The sequence below is a fragment of the Cebus imitator genome, unplaced genomic scaffold (genome assembly GCF_001604975.1).
Source record: "Cebus imitator isolate Cc_AM_T3 unplaced genomic scaffold, Cebus_imitator-1.0 Scaffold53, whole genome shotgun sequence".
NCBI lineage: Eukaryota > Metazoa > Chordata > Mammalia > Primates > Cebidae > Cebus > Cebus imitator.
In genome coordinates, this window is record NW_016107368.1 from 79,319 (window position 1) to 102,224 (window position 22,906).

Sequence of the window (22,906 nt, forward strand, 5' to 3'; positions counted from 1 at the left end):
AAAAAAAACCCAAATTGAGGGACATTCTAAAAAATACCTCAACAGTACTCCTCAAACTATCAAAGTAATTACAAATAAGGAAAATCTAAGAAACTGTCACAGTCTAGAGGAAACTAAAGGAGACATGATGACTAAATATGATATCCTGGAACAGAAAAAGAATTTTAGGTAAAAACTAAGAAAACATTAATAAACTGAGGACTTTAGCTAAAAAGAACACATCAGTATTGGTTTCACTAGTTGTGACAGGTGTACCATACTAATGTAGGATGTTAACAAGTGAAACTCAGTGTGAAGTATAGAGACACTCTCTGTGTTATCTTTATAACTTTTCTGTAAGTCAAAAACTATCCTAAAACTAATTTTTTTTTGTTTAAACTGACTCTAGGGCTGTAAGTACTAACACAAAAAAGAATTTCTTGGCCAGGCGCAGTAGCTCATGCCTGTAATCCCAGCACTTTGGGAGGCCGAGGCAGGTGGATCACCTGAGGTCAGGAGTTTGAGGCCAGCCTGGCCAACATGGTGAAACCCCATCTCTACTAAAAATACAAAAAATTAGCCAGGCATGGTGGCACATGCCTGTAATCTCAGTTACTCAGGAAGCTGAGGAAGGAGAATTGCTTGAACCTGGGAGGTGGAAGTTGCAGTGAGCTGAGATCGCAGCACTGTACTCCAGCCTGGGCAACGAGAGTGAAACTCCGTCTCAAAAAAATTTAAAAAAATTAAAAAGAAAAGAATTTCTCAAATCACCAGACACAGCAACTCTAGCTATAATGTGAAAAAAAAGTACCTCATGTATTCTTGTGCTCTACTATGCCCAAATACAGATGATTCATATACATATATCACTTTATTTCACCAGACTGTCAATGGCATGTAGGTGAAGATTTTCATCTATTGTGTCTACTGCTGTATCAGTGCCTGGCACATAGTAAGTGATCAATAAATATTTGCTAAATTAATGAACAAATGGAACTATTTCAGATAGCTTACAATAAAAATACAATTCAATGACATTACAAAATCTAAATAAGAACTAGAGAAGCAGGACGAGGGAAAATCCAGACTAGGAGCTGAAATACAGAATATGGTTTAACTTTATCAACTATTTACTCCCTAAGGAAAGTAGATCAGATGACCCTTTCCAAGATTTGATTATTCTAACTTGACATCTGTGAGGATCTCTACAGGGCCAAGAAACCTGGGTTCCAATATTGCCTTGATCCCTAACTAACTTGTGTTTTCAATCAAGTCCTTTAACTTCTCTGGGCATCACTTTCCTCATCTGTAAAATAAGAATACTGGATTAGATGGTCTTTAGAATCCCTCTCTAATAGCCTTAGTATACAATAAGGAAAGAAAGAAGCACATGAACAAGTTTCCCCCCATCCCCCAGCACTTCCTCCCACCCTCACTCTCCCTTCCTTAGGCATTGGCGTCACAATTCTAGTCCACTCCTAATTTTAGAATTGAACCTTATGACTATTTCCCTATGCTCTGTTTACTGGGTTGTTTATTCTTTTACAGTACATTGATCTTTCACTTTTGGCTTTTGAGGGAGCTTGCTCAATAGGAATCCAAAAGTGCTTTTGCTTATACCACTTCTGAGAATTAAAAACAGACATGACGTAAGTATCAATGTTGACTATTTCAGAAAAAAAAAAAGAAACATCCAAAGAGTGAAAAGTTAAAATGACATTTGATCTTTTTATTTTGTTTTTTGAGATGGAATCTCACTCTGTCACCCAAGCTAGAGTGCAGTGGCGTGAACCTGACTCACTGCAACCTCCACCTCCGGGGTTCAAGTAATTCTCCTGCCTCAGCCTCCTGAGTTGCTGTGTTTACAGGTGCACACCACCATGCCAGGCTAATTTTTGTAATTTTGGTATACATGGGGTTTTGCCATGTTGGCCAGGCTGGTCTCAAACTCCTGACCTCAAGTGATCCACCCACCTCAGGATCCCAAAGTATCTGGAATCACAGGCATGAGCCATTGCACCAGGTCTAAATTTGATGTTAAACCTGTAATATCTATAGGTTGCATAAAAGTTTTAAGATTGAGTTCTAAAAGAAGCAGTAATTCTCATTATTAACCTTTGTATTTTGTCTAGTATTTTATCTCTTAAAAAATGATATACATTCCTCTTCAATTACTGTATTTTTCTCACAAATTTGTTCAGTATAGATTGTCAACCTGGAATCTTGGGCTCTCAAAAATCTATTTTCCCTACTTTACCTTATTATAGATTTCATTTCATTGTTAAGGCCCCTCAATTAAGAAAGTTATTCTAGATTGAGGCGAATCGGGAAACCTGCCAATGAGTCTCCGGGTGCGGTCTCTGGCACTGCAAGATATCGGGAGGAAGAGCTTTCCGATGCGGAGATGACGGGGAAGTTCTCGGCCAACCATTCCGAGAGCAGGAGTCAAATAGGATACGCCAACTTTTAACTCAAAGAACCCTTTTCTGAAACACTTTGCCACAATGAAGGAAATAAGGAATTGTACTCTCAGAGATGACAGGAAAAGATACACAGGTCTTGGAAGATAATTACTCAAAATATGCAGGGAAGGAATAAAATTGAAGGGCGTTTTTCTTAGAGAACATCATTTGTCATATTTATTTAAGAAGTTGAAGATTTATATAATAAGGATCTAGTTTGAAGCACCAAGAAGAATAAGACATCAGTTTGAAAAGAGGCTCTGTCAGAGCAACACGCATTCTGCTAAAATTGAAGCAAGAACAAACATCAAATTTATGTTGATGCTTGGGTGGGGGAATTGTGAACTAATTGATACTTTATGAAAAGTTTATTGGGACAATGCCCCAAAGAAATCAGTTTACAAATGGATAACTCATTTTAAGAATGGATAAGGTAATCTTGAAGAAGCAGCCCACAGTGGCAGATCATCCACATCAGTTTGTGAGAAAAAAAAATTAACCTAGTCCACGGCCTAACTGCAGAAAACCAACAGTTTATAGCAGAAACGACAGTCAACACCATAGACATCTCAGTTGGTTCACTTTACACAATTCTGACTAGAAAAATTTAGCAAACTTTACACCCGATAGGTACCAAAACCATTGCACCCAGATCAGCTACAGACAGGAGCAGAGCTTTCAATGGGAATTTTAAATAAGTGGGGTCATGATCTTGAAGCATTTCATTGAAAAATTGTAACAGGAGATGAAACACGGCTTTAACAGTGCAATCCTGAAGACAAAGCACAATTAAAGCAATGGTTACCAAGCTATGGAAGTAGTTCAGTCAAAGCACAAGTGGACTGGTTGAGAGCAAAGGTCATGACAACAGCTTTTGGATGCTCAAGGTATTTTGCTTATTGACTTTCTGTAGGGCCAAAGAATGATCACATCTGCTTATTATGAGTATTTTTGAGACACTTAGCCAAAGCTTTAGCAGAAAAATGTCTGAGAAAGCTTCACCGGAGTTCTCCACAATGCTTCTACTCATCTCTCTCATCAAGGGCAATTCTGCGAGAGTTTTGATGGCGGATCACTAGGTATCCACCTTACAGTCCTGATTTGGCACCTTCTGATGTTTTGTTTCCTAATCTTAAAAAAATTTTTTTAAGCTGTACATTTTTTTTTCAGTTAATAATGTTAAAAAAAAAAACAAAACTGCATTGATGTGGTTGAATTCCTAGAACTCTCACTTATTTATGGATGGACTGAATAGCTGGTATCATCACTTACAAGTGTCTTGAACTCCATAGAACTAATGTTCAGAAATATAGTTTATATTTTTGTCTTTTAATTCCATTTTCCAGAAACTTTTTGAAGTCTCCTTGAATATACACCCTTTGTAGAGGGGAAAAATTCTTGTGACTGTTTATACTGACTTAATGCTGACTTAATTTTCTATTTTGTAAATATGTACAAACATAAAAGTTGATACAAATTTGGTTTATAGCCCTTAAACAAATTCGTGAAATAAATGCATTCAGAAACAAACTAAACCAACATTCATGGAATGGATGCTACTGTTTTACTGAGGTGTAAACGTGGTACTGGCTGCTATGGAAAAAGTTACATATAAACAGTAAAAAATAAATAAATAAATAAATAAAGTTATTCTGTAGACAAAACATATTTTACTTTTACAGAATTGCATGTATAGCCTCAGAAATATACATTTTTTCATATTTTACTACTGTGGATCAATACAAGTTACAATCTTATACTGAGATATTAATATTTTGTTCATGGTATATCATGATCTATATAGCATTATATAGAAAACAATGTGCAACTTTCTAGCAGATGAATATCAGACAAGTTTTTTTCATACCAATGCTAATGAGGTTGTGTGGTGATTTAAATTTAAAACTACAATTAACTTCACTTTATACAATTTTCTTAAAAATCTATAATTTTGTGAACACTTAAATCATCAATCCTAATATTTGTTCTGGGCTTCTGTTGCTCATAGCAACAAACTTTATCCTGCTATGGAATGGAGTAAGAAGTCTGTTGTGCATTAAAGAACTATTTAACTTCAGCTTCCAAATTCAGAGTTTGGCAGTTAAATATAGTTATTTTTTAATTTTCATATTTCCTAGCTTCAAAAGGAAAGGAAGGACCTTTAAGAAATGTTTGCAAACAGCACGAAATTAGTAACCTGAAAACACGCAGACGATTAATAGGTGAAGATGTTGGGGGAGAAAACAGTACACAAATTAGTCTTTTTTCATGCTCTAATTGGTAATCAACTTAAGTCTTAAAAATCAAAATGTTTTATGTAGCCAGAGTACCCTTCTTTCTGGGAGGAAACTAGAATGTTTTAGATATCACTGCAGGGATCACACATGGAGTAAAATGGAGAAGAACCCAGGGATGTGTCATAACACAGTAGTCTGAAATAGGGCCAGGTAGAAGAGTGGGAAGACTATGCCTCTGGCAAGGGCAAGTTCATAAATCCCAGTTTCTCCAAGTTACGAGGCACATCTGCAATCCCAGATGATGGCTACTGGTCAGAACACTGAAATCATACCAGAAGTTGCTATTGTTGACAGTTTAATGTCTATGGATCTGACTCAGAGAGAAATGTGCCACTTACTGAATCATCAACATTTTCTCTTTGGTTTTGAGGTGGGGTGGGCTTACGTTTTCATTTGAAGATTGACACAGCCCGCCAAGACCAATTTGAAAGAAACAGGATTGCCGTTGAAAAGGCATGAAAGCAAGCCACACAAATTGGATGAGAAGACTAGAGATTAACTCATCAACTTGGCAGGAATAGGTCATATGACAAGAGCCGAAACATATAACTGGATCTTGGCCGTGCCATTCTCAAAGGGCACTAAGAAATCATGAATTTTTAATTTATGCTTAACAGCCACGGCTTTATTTCTACAGAGTGTTTGTGATACATTTCTAAGCATTGCTAAATTAACTCTTACTGCACCAACTTGGTGGAAATCTGTTGCATCAGGAAGAGTTAATACATCCCAAAGATAGAAACACATTTAAGACTTTCACAAGTTCCTGCTTAGCTGACAATAAAACTAGAAAACTTTATTTTGAGTATTTTACATTTCTGATGGTACAGAATCAACAGTTTAGGAAGCCTAATACCTATTTGCCAAGAGAAGAAGTCAGAATTCTCTTTTCAGGTTTACTTTCTTTTAACTGTCTTTTTATGTACTCTAGTAGTTTCAGAGATACACTTGAATATAGAGCAGTTTCTGTTTTCATCACTTTTAACAACAATGGGTCTTTTTTTGAGATGAAGTCTATGTAGCTCAGAATGGATTGCAGTGGCACAATTTCAGCTCACTGTAACCTCCGCCTCCCGGGTCCCAGTTCAAGCAATTCTCCTGCCTCAGTTTCCCAAGTAGCTGGGATTACAGGAGCGTGCCACCATGCCCAGCTAATTTTTGTATTTTTAGTAGAAACAAGGTTTCACCATGTTGGCCAGGCTGGTCTTGAACTCCTGACCTCATGATCCACCCACTTCAGCCTCCCAAAGTGGTGGGATTACAGGTGTGAACCATAGCACCTGGCCAACAATGGGTCTTTTATCATTGTCAATGAACCAATATTCAGCCAATGCTCCTGAGATGAAAAACCCACCAGCAATTATCTTACAGAGTCACCATGATTACTAGGTGATATGGTTTGGCTGTGCCTCCACCCAAATCTCATCTTGAATGCCCATGTCTTGTGGTAGGGACCCAGTGGGAGGTAACTCAATCATGGGGACAAGTCTGTCTTCTGCTGTTCTCATGATAGTGAATAAGTCTCTTGAGATCTGATGGTTTTATAAAGAGGAGTCCCTCTGCACAAGCTCTCTCTCTTTGCCTGCTGCCATCCATTTAAAATGTGACTTGATCTTCTTTGCCTTCCACCATTATTGTGAGGCTTCCCCAGCCATGTGGAACTCTAAGTCCAATTAAATTTCTTTCTTTTGTAAATTGCCCAGTCTCAAGTGTGTCTTTTATCAGCAGCATCAAAATACAGTAAATTGGTACTAAGAGTGGAGTGTTGCTGAAAAGATACCTGAAAACGTGGAAGTGACTTTAGAACTGAGTAACAGGCAAAAGTTGGAACAGTTTGGAGAGCTCAGAAGAAGACAGGAACGACTCCCTAGAGACTTGTTGAATGGCTTTGATCAAAATGTTGATAATGATATAAACAATGAAATTCTGGCTGAGGTGGTCTCAGATGGAGATGAGGAACTTGTTGGAAACTGAGCAAAGGTGACTCTTGTTATGTTTTAGCAAAAAGACTGGCAGCATTTTGCCACTGCTCTAGAGGTTTGTGAAACTTTGAACTTGAGAGAGATGATATAGCGTATATGGTCGAAGAAATTTTTAAGCAGCAAGGCATTCAAGAGGTGACTTGGGTGCATTCAGTTTTATAAGGGAAAGAGAGAATAAAAGTTCAGAAAATGTGCAGGCTGACCATGCAATAGAAAGTAAAATCACATTTTCTGAGGAGAAATTCAAGTGGGCTGCAGAAATTTCTGCAAGTAATGAGGAGCCTGATGTTAATCACCAAGACAATGAGGAAAATTTCTCCAGGGAATGTCAGAGACCTTTGTGGCAGTCCCTCCCACCACAGGCCCAGAGGTTTAGAAGGAAAAAATGGTTTTGCGGGCTGGGTCCAGGGTCCCTCTGCTATGTAGTCTAAGGACTTGGTGCCCTGCTTCCCAGCCACTGCAGTTCTAACTAAAAGGGGCCAAGATACAAGATACAGGCTGTTGATTCAGAGGGTGTAAGCCTCAAGCCTTGGCAGCCTCCATGTGGTGTTGAGTTTGCAGGTGCACAGAAGTCAAGAATTGGGGTTTGGGAACCTCCACCTAGATTGCAGAAGATGTATGGAAATGCCTGGATTCCAGGCAGAAGTTTGCTCCAGGTGCAGGGCCCCCATGGAGAACCTCTGCCAGAGCAGTGCAGAAGGGAAATGTGGGGGTCAAACAGAGTCCCTACTGCAGCACCATCTACTGGAGCTGTGAGAAGAGGGCCACTGTCCTCCAGACCCCAGAATGGTGTATCTACTGAGAGCTTGCACCATGCACCTGGAAAAGCAACAGACAATGTCAGCCTGTGAAGGCAGCTGGGAGGAAGACTGTACCCTGCAAAGCCACAGAGGCAGAGCTGCCTGAGACCACGGGAACCCACTTCTTGCATCAGTATGTCCCAGATGAGAGAGATGGAGTCAAAGGAAATCATTTTGGAGCTTTAAGATTTGACTGCCTCACTGGATTTCAGACTTGCATGGGGCCTATAGCCCCTTCGTTTTGGCCCATTTCGAATGGCCGTATTTACCCAATGCCTGTACCCACATTGTATCTAGGAAGTAATTAACTTGCTTTTGATTTTACAGGCTCATAGGCAGAAGGGACTTGCCTCGTCTCAGATGAGATGTTGGACTGTGGATTTTTGAATTAATGCTGAAATGAGTTAAGACTTTGGGGTATTGTTAGGAAGGCATGATTGGTTTTGAAATGTGAGGACATTAGATTTTGGAGGGTCCAGGGGTAAAATAATACGGTTTGGCTGTGTCCCCACCTAAATCTTATTTTGAATTCCCATGTGTTGTAAGAGGGACCCAGTGGGAGGTAACTGAATCATGGGGACAAGTCTTTCTCATGCTGTTCTTGTGATAGTAAGTCTCATGAGATCTGATGGCTTTATAAAGAGGAGCTCCCCTGCACAATCTCTCTCTCTTTGGCTACTGTCATCCATTTAAGATGTTACTTGCTCTTCCTTGCCTTCCACCATGATTGTGAGGCTTCCCCAGCCATGTGGAACTGTAAGTCCAATTAAAACTCTTTCTTTTGTAAATTGGCTGGTCTCAGGTATGTCTTTATCAGCAGCATGAAAACAGACTAATACACTGGGTTACTGCTTCTTCTAATCTCAACAAGTATAAGAACACAGAGTAATAACTAATCTCAAGGCATTCACTGACCCAGATTGTGACAGACATATAAAAAGCTGGAGCTTTTAAACCATTTGATTAGTGCTGTCCATAGTTAGTTATGACAGAAGCAAATGTTGTATGCATCTCCTTTTTTTTCTTCTACCACCCTCACTGTCTGACAGTAGCCAAACCAACTTACTGCAGAAGTCACAGTGATCTGTCACATCCTAAAGTGAAAGGGGTAGGAGGGTTGGAAACTCATCTTCCTCTCCCTAATATAATGTCAAAATCATCCAAAATTACTTATTGGCTCACTGTCATGGGGGATATTTAAAATGCTACTTTGGTAGATTCCCAAAGTATTACATCACCTCTTGAATTGACAATATATTGGCAGAATAAAAGGTAAGTACAGAGTAGAAGTGAAAGTCCCAAGTAGTTAATGTTTTGAGCTGTATTCTTTACCTAGGAAACCTCATACATTCCCCTGATTTAACTACCACCTATATGCTGATCATACCCAAATCTATCAATCAATGTAGACCTCTAAACTCCAGACTTATCATTCCAACTACTCAGTGAACATCTTTACCTGAATTTCCCTTAGACGACTCAAACTAAATAGGCCTAAATTTGAACTTACTACCTTTTCCCAAACCCGGCTGTTTCTTCCTTCCCCATTAGCATCTACCTTCTCACCCAAACCAGAAACCTAAAAGCCATCTTTGACTTTTCCTTCATCTTTACTCCTAAATCTCATCAATCACAAGTACTAACACTTTCCTCAGTCCTTTATAACCCACTGTTATTGCCAGGATCTGAACATCACTTGCTTGGACTATGACAGTGACCTTCTAACTGATCTCTCTCCACCAGTCTTGGCCCCTTTAAATCTATTCTCTACACTTCTGCCAGGATAATGTTTCTCAAATTTAAATCTAATTTGGTCTCTTAAAACTCTTCATGGCTCCCCACTGCTTATAGTCAGCATGGTGTATAAAGCCCTTCAGGAGATTCAGCAGGCAGTCTATTTACCTCCCTGGTTTTCTCTCTCGTCCCTTCCACCTTGTTACTCTATTGCACTGTGCATTCCAGCATTCATTAATGACTTGTAATTATAGAGATGCATCAAGTAGATTTTTGCATCCACACCTTTGCATGTCCTATGTCCTACAATTATCTATACCTTCATCTCTACTTGTTCTGCCCCATGACTGCCTGCTGAACTCCTTCCTCTATATCATCTAAAATCCTACTTGTAGGTCATCTCCCCCAATTCTAGACAAATTTAATCACCTCCTTTTCTGTATTGCTTCCTCTATCATAATACTTATCTTTTCCTATATTATTATGCATGTATGTAAAATATAAAGTAGCATATCAAAACCCTTACACCTTATTATAAATACTTATTTACATTTCTGTCTCCCCTGGATTGTCACTCATTAAGGGCAGAGACCATCTGATAGTCAATTTTATAAGCCTGATGCCTACCATAGCATCTGGCACACTTAAACTCAATAAGTACTGGCTATTCTTAAAGATGATTCTAAAATTTATTCAACTACTTCCCCCAAAAATTGACAACCACTACACTCAAACTTGTGATTTATCCTGCAAAAATCACATAAACTGATAATATCAACATAAGTATATCTTTGTCATATAGTCAGTCTGAAATTGGGATGGTTGAAATATCCTTATTCTTTGTAAGTCTTGTGTTGGTGCTTTTAGAAATCCAAAGGTCTTCATTCAGAATAAATTTCAAAAACTATTTGTATAGCTCAAAACACCACAATTTCTTAGTACTATTAGATCCTTTCTGTGGGGAGGTTATATAGAAAGGCTATAACTGGCCAGTGGCATTGCCATAAGAGCTGTGACACACACACACACACACACACACAATTTACATACATGTCCTATTTACTCCCTCAAGGAGATAGGAATAAGATCTGTGTCTTTTTCTTTATTTTCCTGCACCATTCTTCATACATACACTGTATGCTCAATAGATATGCAATCCCATCTTTAATAATAATGGTGAAGTTGACAGTGAGCCTGTAATAGTGGACAGAATACTAAACAGGACTAGTACCTCTGACAAGCTGTGATTAAATGTAAAAAAGAAAAGTCCCGCTCCACAGCCAGGCACCATGGCTCACACCTTTAATCCCAGCCCTTTGGGAGGCCGAGGTAGGTAGATCACCTGAGGTCAGGAGTTCAAGACCAGCCTGGCCAACATAGCGAGACCCTGTCTCTACTACAAAATACAAAAANCCTCTGACAAGCTGTGATTAAATGTAAAAAAGAAAAGTCCCGCTCCACAGCCAGGCACCATGGCTCACACCTTTAATCCCAGCCCTTTGGGAGGCTGAGGTGGGAGGGTTGCCTGGGGCCAGGAGTTTGAGACCAACCTGGGCAATACAGCAAGACCTCAACTTGACAAAAAAAAAAAAAAAAAAATCCAGGTGTGGTGGTACACTCCTGTAATCCCAGCTACTTGGGAGGCTGAGGCAGCATTGCTTGAACCCAGGAGATAGAGGATGCAGTGACCCAAGATAGCACCACTGCACTCCAGCCTGCGCAATGGAGCAAGACTCCATCTCATAAAAAAAAAAAAGTCCTTCTCTTGACATATAGTATCTATATATAAGAAGTAACATGAGGAGAAAATAACAATTTTCAGGATCTATTACGTGTCAGATGCTGATCTGGATGCTTGTTGTGTTGTATCTAAATTATCATAAAATCTCAATGAGATAGGATCATTATTGTTTCCATTTTACAGGTAAGGGAACTAACTCAGAATAATTTGCCTAAGAACACACATCTCATAAGTGGCAGAGTCGGCATCTGTACCAGGTGATAAGTCTACATTCTCAACTAGTGTTCTACATGTCACATTCTAAAGAAGAAATTTAAAAACTGATAACCAAAATTTTATACACCTATTCCCACTGATCTTCAATTACATAACAGAAGGAAAACTTTTTAAAATTATAGTTTAATAGTTTTGCAGAGTAAAAGCAGTGATTTCAAGTTCACGACTGCCCCCAGCCCAATCCAGTCTCTATTTTATATGAGCTATGTTTTCTTACTTTATTTACTCCTTAGAACATCAGTTCTTGCATCTGTGAAATAAAGAAAATACTCACCATTTTACAGTGTGACTACGAAGATGATACATGTAAAATACAAAGATTTGATAAACACCAATGCTTGTAAATTAATGGCAATAAAAGCTAACAAAAAACCTGTGAAAACAGAAAGTATACTTACAGAAGCCAGTAATCTTCCATCTTCCTTCATAGCAAGGTAACGGTTAGCACACACTCCTTTGATAGACACAACTCCTCTCTCTTCTGCTTGAAGTTGTAGTTTGACTGTAACAGGAAAAAATTATCTTTGTAGCACCACAAAGGAGAAAGTCTTCTCTATAACATTTATGTAATATAAAGACAAAACACGCCTGAGCAACAACTAATCCACTTTGGAGGATTGGTGAGGTTGGGAGTATAGGCAACAGGGAACAGATGTCAACTAAACTGTATGAGAGGATGAGATGCAGAACTACTAGGGCACCAGTGCCTTGTCAGTCCCTTGTCACTCCTATGTCACAGGGTGAACAGAGAAGGGGGACAGATGGAGAATTTTGTTTCCTTGGTTGGGCAATTAGCTTTCAATTGGCCCTGTTAACTGTTTACCTTTTTTTAAGTGAACATACTTTAAGGGTACATAAAAGTGTAGACCATGTGAGAATTCCCATGCTACTGCCTATGTTTAAACTCTTTAATTAAAAGTTATTTGCCAATTCTTCACAAATAAAACACAATCTAATTGTTCACTGTTATAAATTGAGCTGTATTTCCTTGACTTCTATACATCTTATTTCTAGTTTCCTCTTCAATGAAATACAGATGCATTTAACTTTCTATATGAGATTTTGATGTCTATTTCTTTTTGTGTGCAAATATTTATCTAGTGGAGACACAAAATGCTTATACTTAATTTGCTTATACAGCAAATGATTTTCATAAAATGTGTGAGGAAAGATTTTCATAAAATAAGATCCTGACAAAGATGACTTGTTATACTACATTATCAATATTAAGCAGATTATAAAAAAACAAAACAAAGATATTACTTGATTATGATAATATAATATGGACAAATAATTACCTAATTAACTGAAATAAAAATAAAGATTATTTTGCTATTCAGCGGCAGCAGCATTCTCTTGCCTAGAACAACATTCCTCCAAATGTATTTTGGCTAACAGATGTTACATAAAAAACAGGTTCTGGGATCAAATCATTAGGAAAATCTTAGTTAAGCTAAGTTAACTCTTTATTACCAAACTTCTCAGAACTCTGCTTATCATAAGATAAGCAAGATAAATGTTTGTCCAGCGTATTTTCATAGGTCATCCTATATCCTATGGATATGTTTGGGATATTCTTGAAAGCAACAGGAAAAAAATACAGTTTTAGAAAGCAGCATATTATCATTTGAATAACATTGGAAATATATAATAAATGTAATTTCCCAGGTAAGTTTCTAGGTAGCTAGAAAAACAGCATGAAAAATCAACTTTTGAAAGTTTCTGAAATAATTAACTTCATTAGATATTATTGTGTCACAGTAATTATGTTTTAATATTTTTCCTATCAAAATAGCAACAGACAAGCAGAATGAAACATAATATCTAGGATTAGCTTTAAAATAATCTGGCAAATAAATAAATTTTTAATAAAGTGGATAAGATAAATAAGAATGACTTGTGTTAATAGTTATTAGAAGCACAGGATTCCATTATTCTAATCTCACTACTTTTATGAATGTTTAAGAATTTACAATTTAAAAACAGACATCTTAGAATTTTGTCGAGCATTTCACGTCTGAGTATCCTCTGCATGTTAGTCACCCCTGGATTCCAGAAAGCATTGCATCAGTTAAGCCTGCAGTTACCCAGGTGAAATTTTTCTACAAAATCTTAAAAGATAAAACAAAGTAAAAGGAATGTAATGAAGACAAGAAACCCAAACAAAGAAGAGTACCTAGTCTTTTTTACAACATTATTGGAAAATGCAGAAAATAAGCTTTGTTTTTAATAACATAACCAAAATTATCTTGAGTTTGAGCAAATCATTGTATATAGCTCTAAAGTAATTTAGATAAGCCATTTTAATGAAGAATACATTTGCATCTCACTTTAACTCATAAGGTTGTACAAAGGTCCATGAGGCAAGGCTGCATAATCAATTGCTATACTTTCTTTCTGTCCCTTATCAATAAACTCTAGCCCAGCTCTAATAGCCCATCATCTTATAAATGTGTATTACTGCTCATAAGGGTGATTATGAATATTCATGTATGGCCAGATCAGTACCAGTGACTCAATAACCAAAGTAAATATCATTCATTTACTCATTAACCTTTTGTAGACCTCAACTATTCCACATTCAGAGACTGTCATTCATTATACCACTAGGCAAATAAGAATTAAATGTAGATTTTTGCAAAGCATTTCCATTGACATATATTTAAAATAGAAGCTTTAAAAATAACCAAAGCCTACAACAAGAAGTTGTGTAAGTCACAAAATCATAGATTTTCTATAAAAACTATCTGAGCTGAGATGAATAGAAAAACCCAAATAAATTAAATTCAAAATACAGATGATCTCGTCACAAAAAAAGAGATGCATAGCTGCTCCATCTCTGATAGGAGGAATAAACTTGCCAAAAAATGGAACTATGAAGTTGAATTTTTAAGAAGATTTTTAAGAAACAGCTGAATTTTTAAGAAACTTTTATTAGTTGCTAATATGAGGAATTAGAATTCCTGATCAAAGAGTAACTGCATATTCACCTGCCAGTTCTTTCCTATGGAGCTTCCACCCAGTGCACAAGTACCATACACCAAAGACTAGGAACAGAACAGAAGGGCTGAGAGATCCTCCTCAAGTACCCTGGGCCTTTGCAGAATGCAAGGCAGCAGTCCACTGAAGGCTAGGAGCAGGACAAAGCGCTGAAGGTGATCCTTCTGAGAAGCACTGAGCCTTCACCAAATGCAAAGCTAAGGACCAGCTGGATAAAAAGAGATCTTCCAAGACGTGGAAAGCCAGGAGCAGAGTTCAAGAGCAAAGTTAACTCCCCACCAACCCAAACATTTGGCAGCTGAATTATAAAGGCAAATGGAATATTTCAAAACTACTCAATTAGCCCAAGAAGGCAGAAAAGGAAAAAACAGAAGGTAAAGGACAGATAGGATAATTAGAAAAACAGCAAACTGTGAATTTGATCCTGTCGTCATGCTGCTATTTGGTTATTTTGCATACTGGTTGATGCAGTTTCTTCATAGTGCCATTGGTCTTTATATTTTGGTGTGTTTTTACAGTGGTTGGTGCCGGCTGGCTTTTCCTTTCCATATTTAGTGCTGCTTTCAGTTCTTGTAAGGCAGGCTTGGTGGTGACAAAATCCCTTAGCATTTGCCTGTCTGGAAAGGATTTTATTCCTTCTTCACTTACAAAGTTTAGTTTGGCTGGATATGAAATTCTGGGTTGAAATTTTTTTTCTTCAAGAATGTTGAGTATTAGCCCCCAGTCTCTTCTGGCTTTGTAGAGTTTCTCCTGAGAGGTCTGCTGTTAGTCTGATGGGCTTCCCTTTGTAGGTGACCTGGCCTTTCTGGCTGCCCTTAACAGTTTTTCCTTCATTTCAACCTTGGAGAATCTGATGATTATGTGTCTTGGGGTTGATTTTCTTGTAGAGTATCTTAGTGGTATCCTCTGTATTTCCTGAATTGACATGTTGGCCTGTCTTGCTAGGTTGAGGAATTTCTCCTGGATAATATCCTGAAGTGGGTTTTCCAGCTTGTTTCCATTCTCCCCAATCTGGAACTCCAATCATAGGTTTGGTCTTTTTATGAAGTCCAATATTTCTTGGAGGCTTTGTTCATTCCTTTACATTCTTTTTTCTCCAGTCTTGTCTGCATGTCTTGTTTCAGCAAGGTGGTCTTCAAATTCTGATAACCTTTCTTCCGCTTGGTCAATTTGGCTGTTGATACTTGTGTATGCTTTACGAAGTTCTCCTGCTGTGTTTTCCAGCTCCATCAGGTGGTTTATGTTCTTCTCTAAACTGGTTATTCTAGTTAGCAACCTTTATCTAACCTTTTATCAAGGTTCTTAGCTTCTTTGCATTGGGTTAGAACATGCTCCTTTTAGTTCAGTGTAGTTTTTTATTGCCCATCTTCTGAAGTATACATCTGTCAATTCATCCATCTGATCCTCCGTACAGCTCTACACCCTTGATGGAGACACGCTGCAATCATTTGGAGAAGAGGCACTCTGGGATTTTGGGTTTTCGGCATTTTTTCAATGATTCTTTCTCATCTTTGTGAGTTTGTCTAGTTTTGCTCTTTGAGGCTGCTGACCCTCGGATGGGGTTTTTATGGGGGCTTTTTTGTTGTTGTTGATGCCATTATTATAGCTTTTTGCTTGCGTGTTTTTCCTTCAGTGGTCAGGTCACTCTTCTGTAGGGCTGCTGCAGTTTGCTGGGAGTTAACTTCAGGCCCTATTCATCTGATTTGCTCCAGCGCCTGGAAATGTCACTTGAGGAGGCTGGAGAACAGCAAAGATGGGTGCCTCCTTCTTCTGTGGCCTCTAACCTCGAGAAGCACCGTCCTGATGCCAGTAGGATCATTCCTATATAGGGTGTCTGACAAACCCTATTGAAGGGTCTCACCCAGTTGGGTGGCACAGGTAATAGGACCTATTTAATGAAGCACGTTGTCTCTTGGTGGATAGGGTGTGCCTCTTAGAGATCTACAGAGAGACTTAGCCTCCCATGAAATAATAGTGGAAGACTTTAACACCCCACTTTAACACCCCACTGTCAGATCAACAAGACAGAAAATTAACAAGGATATTCAGGATTTGAACTCAGCTCTGGATCAAGTGGACCTAGCAGATGTCTACAGACTCTACCCTAAATCAACAGAATATACATTCTTCTTAGTGCCACATGGCACTTATTCTAAAATCAACCACATATTTGGAAGTAAAACACTCCTCAGAAAATGCAAAAGAACTGAAATCATAACAAACGGTCTCTCAAAACACAGTGCAATCAAATTAGAACACAGGATTAAGAAACTCACTCAAAAAAAAACCCGCACAATTACATAGAAATTGAACAATCTGCTCCTGAAGGACTCCTGGGTAAATAACAAAATTATGGCAGAAATGAAGAAGTTCTTTGAAACCAACGAGAACAAAGAGACAATGTACCAGAATCTCTGGGACACAGCTAAAGCAGTGTTAAGAGGGAAATTTATAGTACCAAATGTCCACATCAGAAAGCTTGAAAGATCTCAAATCAACACCCTAACATCACAATTAAAAGAGCGAGAGACAGGGCGCAATGGCTCACGCCTGTAATCCCAGCATTTTGGGAGCCCAAGGCAGGCGGATCATAAGTTCAGGAGTTTGAGACCAGCCTGGCCAGTATGGTAAAACCCTGTCTCTACTAAAAATACAAGAATTAGCCAGGCATGATGGCGTGTGCCTGTAATCCCATCTACTCAGGAGGCTGAGGTAGGAGAAACACTTGAACCTGGGAGGCAGAGGTTCCAGTGAGCCGAGATCACACCACACTGCACTCCAGCCTGGGCAGATGGAATGAGACTCCGTCTCAAANAAAAAAAAAAAGCTAGCATAGCTAGACTAATAAAGAACAAAAGAGGGAAGAATCAAATAGACACAATAAACAATAATAAAGGGGAGATCACCACTGATGCCACAGAAATGCAAATTACCATCAGAGAATACTATAATCACTTCTACTCAAATAAACTAGAAAATCTAGAAGAAACTGATAAATTCCTGGATACAACATCCCCCAACACTAAACCAAGAAGTCGTCCAATCCCTAAATAGACCAATAAGCTCTGAAATTGAGGCAGTAATTAATAGCCTACCAACCAAAAAAAGCCCAGGACCAGATGGATTCATTGCTGAATTCTGCCAGAAATACAAAGAGGAGCTGGTACCATTCCTTCTGAAACTATTCCAAACAGCTGAAAAGGAGGGACTCCTCCCTAACTCATTTTATGAGGCCAGCATCATTCTGATACCAAAACCGAGGAGACAGAACAAAAACAGAAAACTTCAGGCCAATATCCCTGATGAACATCGATTCAAAACATCTTCAATAAAATACGGGCAAACGGAATCCAGCAGCACATGCAAAAACGTATCCACCACGATCAAGTCAGCTTCATCCCTGGGATGCAAGGCTGATTCAACATATGCAAATCAATAAACTTAATCCATCACATAAACAGAATCAAAGACAAAAACCACACGATTATCTCAACAGATGCAGAAAAGCCCTTTGATAAAATTCAAGATCCCTTCATGCTAAAAACTCTCAATAAACTAAGTACTAATGGAACATATCTCAAAATAATAAGAGCTATTTATGACAAACCCGCAGCCAATATCATATTGAACAGGCAAAAGCTGGAAGCATTCTCTTTAAAAACTGGCACAAGACTAGGATGCCCTCTCTCCCCACTCCTATTCAACATAGTATTGGAAGTTCTGTCCAGGGCACTCAAGCAGGAGAAAGAAATAAAGGGTATTCAGTAGGAAGAAAGGAAGCCAAATTGTCTCTGTTTGCAGATGACATGATTGTATATTTAGAAAACCCCATCGTCCCAGCCCAAAAACTCCTTCAACTGACAAGTAACTTCAGCAAAATCTAAGGATATAAAATCAATGCGCAAAAATCACAGGCATTCCTTTACACCAACAATAGACAAGCAGAGAGTCAAGTCACAATTAAAATCCCATTTGCAATTGTTACAAAGAAAATAAAATACCTAGGAATATAGCTAACAAAGGATGTGAAGGACCTCTTTAAGGAGAACTACAAACCACTGCTCAAGGAAATAAGACAGAATGCAAACAAATAGAAAAATATTCCATCCTCATGGATAGGAAGAATCAATATCATGAAAATGACCATACTGCCCAAAGTAATTTATAGATTCAATGCTATTCCCATCAAACTACCATTGACATTCCTTACAGAATTAGAAAAAACTATTTTAAATTTCATATGGAATGAAAGAAGGCCCTGTATAGCCAAGACAATACTAAGTGAAAAGAACAAAGCTGGAGGCATAACACTACCTGACTTCAAACTATTCTACAAGGCTACAGTAACCAAAACAGCATGGTACTGGTACCAAAGTACATATACAGACCAATAGAACAGAACAGAGGCCTCAGAAATAACGCCACACATCCGCAACTATCTGATCTTTGGCAAACCTGCTAAAAACAAGCAATGGGGAAAGGATCTCATTCTCAGTAAATGGTGCTGGGGAAACCGGCTAGCCATATACAGAAACTTAAACTGAACTCCTTCCTTACACCTTTTAAAAAATTAAATCAAGATAAAGACTTAAATGTAAAATACAAAACCATAAAAACCCTAGAAGAAAACCTAGGCAATACCATTCAGGACACAGGCATGAGCAAAGATTCATGACTAAAACACCAAAAGCAATTGTAACAAAAGCCAAAATTGACAAATGGGATCTAATTAAACTAAAGAGCTTCTGCACAGCAAAAGAAACTATCATCAGTATGAACAGGCAGCCTACAGAATCGAATAAAATTTTTGCAATCTTCCCATCTAACAAAGATCTAATATCCAGAATTTACAAGGAACTTAAACATAGTTACAAGAAAAACCAAACAAGCCCATCAAAAAGTGGGCAAAGGATATGAACAGACACGTCTCAAAAGAAGGCATTTATAGACCAGGCACTGTGGCTCACGCTTGCAATCCCAGCACTTTGGGAGGCTGAAGCAGGTGAATCGTGAGGTCAGGAGTTCAAGACAAGCCTGGCCAACATAGTGAAACCCCATCTCTACTAAAAATACAAAAATTAGCCAGGTGTGGTGACACACGCCTGAAGTCCTAGCTACTCAGGAGGCTGAGGCAGGAGAATCACTTGAACCAGGGAGGCAGAGGTTGCAGTGAGCTGAGACCATGCCATTGCACTTCAGCCTGGATGACAGAGCGAGACTCTTGTCTCAAAAACAAAAAAGGAAAAAGACATTTGCATGGCAAACAAATATATGAAAAAAAGCTCAACATCACTGATCATCAGAGAAATGCAAATCAAAACCACAATGAGATACCATCTCACACCAGTCAGAATTGCAATTATTAAAAAGTCAGGAAACAGTAGATGAGGGCAAGGCTATGGAGAAATAGGTATGCTTTAACACTGTTGGTGGGAATATAAATCAGTTAAACCATTGCAGAAGACAGTATGGCAATTCTGCAAGAATTTAGAACCAGAAATAATATTTGACCCAGCAATTCCTTTGGGTATATACCCATTATTGGGTATATAAAACAAGCCTGATTACATTTGAATTGACTAAAAATCATATGACCTATTAAAGTAGAAATCTATTAATGATATGATATCTGGAAAATCCCCAAATATTTGGAAATTAAGCAATACATTTCCAAATAAAACACAGAGATGGGCAGGCATGGTGGCTCACGCCTGTTATCTCAGTACTTAGGGAGACTGGCAGATTGCTTGAGGTCAGGAGTTCAAGACAAGCCTGGCCAACATGGGAAAAAACCCCTCCACAAAAAAAAACAAAAAATTAGCCAGGCATGGTGGTGTGCACTTATAATCCTAGCTACTTGGGTGGCTGAGGCACGAGAATTGCTTGAGCCTGGGAGGCAAAGGTTGCAGTGAGCCAGGATGGCACTAATGCACTCCAGCCTGGACAACAGAGCAAGACTTTGTCTCAACAACAGCAACAAAACAAACAAACAAAAAACAGATAAAATAAATCATAAAGGAAATTAGAAAATATTTCTAGTTGTATAATAAAAATTCAGCATGTTTAAAAGGAAGGTTACAGCTTTAAGTATTTGTATTAGAAAAACAAAAAAACGTAAAAATCTAAGCTTCTACTTTATGACCTAGAAAACCAAAAGCAAATTAAACCCAAAGTAATAGCACAGAGAATATTTAGCATGTAAAAATTTTACATTTGAATAAGTACAGATTAGTAGAAAAGAATCCCAAAGAGTTACCAATTATTTGGGGATAATGAGATAAAAATGGTATTTTACTTCCATATACTTTTTGATATTTAAATTTTTTTCTGTTGTGCCTGTTACTTTTATAATAAGCATATAACAATGTTAGCATTGTTAAAACTTTAAAACAATCTAGAATAAAATACCAACTGTGTGCCATATTAAACATGACTGGAAATAAGTACATTCATGAGTTCAAGGAGGGAGAGAGAATTTTTCAATTAAAAAGGGAGTTTGGAGACATATCAACCAAAAGGAATATGTGAACCTTGTTCAACTTCTGATTAGAATAAACCAACTGTAAAGAAAATATGCGACCATCAGGAAATTTTTAACGCTAACTGGATATTTATACCTTAAGGGAACCTTAAAATTTTTAGGCATGAGAATAGAACTGTGATTATTTTTTAAAGTCCTTATCTTTCAGAGATACATATTAATCATTTATTATCTAATATATACTAACACACACAATCACTTATATAAGAATTTATGTCGCGCGTGTGTGTGTGTGTGTGTGTGTTTCTTTTTGAGACAGCATCTTGCTGTGTTGCTTAGGCTGGTCTTAAACTCTAGGCTCAAGGGATCCTTCTACGTTGGCCTTCCAAAGTGCTGAGATTACAGGTGTGAGCCACTTGCACCCAGCCTTATATAGTTTGTAAATAAATCATTTTTTTAATGATCTGATGAAATGACATGACATATAGAATATACTTCAAAACAATCCAGGGGAGGGGAGAGGTAAAAAGAGTTAGAGGGGGTATAGATGAAATGAGATGTTTCATGTGGTGGTAATTGCTGAAGTCGGGGGTTGGGTGCATGGGGTTCATTATCCTGGTCTGTTTTTGTATATATTTGAAACTTTCCCTAATAAAAAGTTCTTTTTGTTATAAAAGAACAAGGTAGCCAAAGGCAATTCACTAGGTAATCAGAGTTAATTTGGGAAACAATGTATAAGAAGGTTTAAAAACTGTGTTAATATTCCAGATAAAGCCCTTGAGATGCTTTGCTGATTCCATACAATGTGAAGTCTCTGCTAGTACTCAAGAATACAGTCTAGTCCAGTGAAGTTAAATCTGGTTACACTGAGGTTAGCTTTTTTGTTGTTACTGTTCCATGCTGGACTTAATGGGGAAGAAAGATACAATAAAATAATCATTCTTGGCCAGACACAGTGGCTAATGCCTGTAATCCCAGCACTTTTGGAGGTTGAGGCAGGAGGATCATGATGTCAGGAGTTTGAGACCAACCTGGCCAACATGGCGAAACCCCGTCTCTAATAAAAATACAAAAAATTAGCCGGACCTGCTGGTAGATGCCTATAATCCCAGCTACTTGGGAGGCTGAGGCAGGAGAATCACTTGAAGGGAGGCAGAGGTTGCAGTGAGCCAGGACCATACCATTGAACTCCAGCCTGGGCAACAGAGCAAGACTCCATCTCCAAAAAAAAAAAAAAATTACTCTTGAGATTTAGAAGACTCTTAATAAGCAATACCACTGAACCTTACAACACAGCAAAGGCATAAGCTAAAGATATATTTCATTGTCTAGGGTTAGGGGATGGTCTTCTTAAAGGAATGGTTTCAAATATTAAGTACTTCAAGATAAGAAATGATAGGAATTATATTAAATCTCCACATAAAAAGTACAGAGTCAAATTTTTCATACTTTCCAGGAAATGAAATAATATAACAGAAAAGCTAGCAAAAATTTGTTCTGAAAAATGGAGGATGACTTGATCAACTCTTCTGAAGCATAAGAATGATCCAGTCCCTTCTGGGCCTAAGGAGGGGAGCTGTCATCTTTTCTCTAGTTTCTGGATATGATAAAATACTAATTTATATTATCATACTTATATAAATGTTAAAGCCCTGGTTTTCACATTATATAAAATCCTTACTTTAATACTTCAACTTTTTTAGTTATACACTTGAAAGTTTCCTGCTATAGTTATCAAAAACTGATGAAAAGTAAAGCTAGATATCTTCTCCATGATAATAATAATACTTCTGGTCGTTTTCCAATGTTGATATTAAATCTAGTAAGACCTGAACTTAGACAAATAAATAGCATGTTATCCACACTTTAAATTCAATTTTTTTAAATGTTGCAATATAAAAACAAAAGCTGTAAACCACAAAATTGAAGAATCTCATCATTAAGCAAAACCTTAGTGGTCAGTTACCCTTATCATTATACAATTACATTTTAAATCACATCTACAGAATCCGTGGCAAACAACTGTCCAACTTTGACTTGTACATCTTCAGCAGACCATCCTGGCCAACATAGTGAAGCCTGTCTCTACTAAAAACACAAAAATTAGCTGGGCATGGTGGCATGCACTTGTAGTCCAGCTACTTGGGAGGCTGA

The 22,906-nt window shown here is 37.9% G+C and overlaps 1 protein-coding gene across 1 annotated transcript in view; it reads right to left on the minus strand.

Annotated features, from left to right (window-relative positions):
* FGF2 (fibroblast growth factor 2) overlaps positions 1-22,906 on the minus strand; it is a 67,463-nt gene that overhangs the window by 6,864 nt on the left and 37,693 nt on the right. Inside the window, exon 2 of the mRNA XM_017528224.2 lies at positions 11,670-11,773. Within this exon, the coding sequence (XP_017383713.2) occupies positions 11,670-11,773 (104 nt within the window). The remainder of the gene's footprint in view (positions 1-11,669; positions 11,774-22,906) is intronic.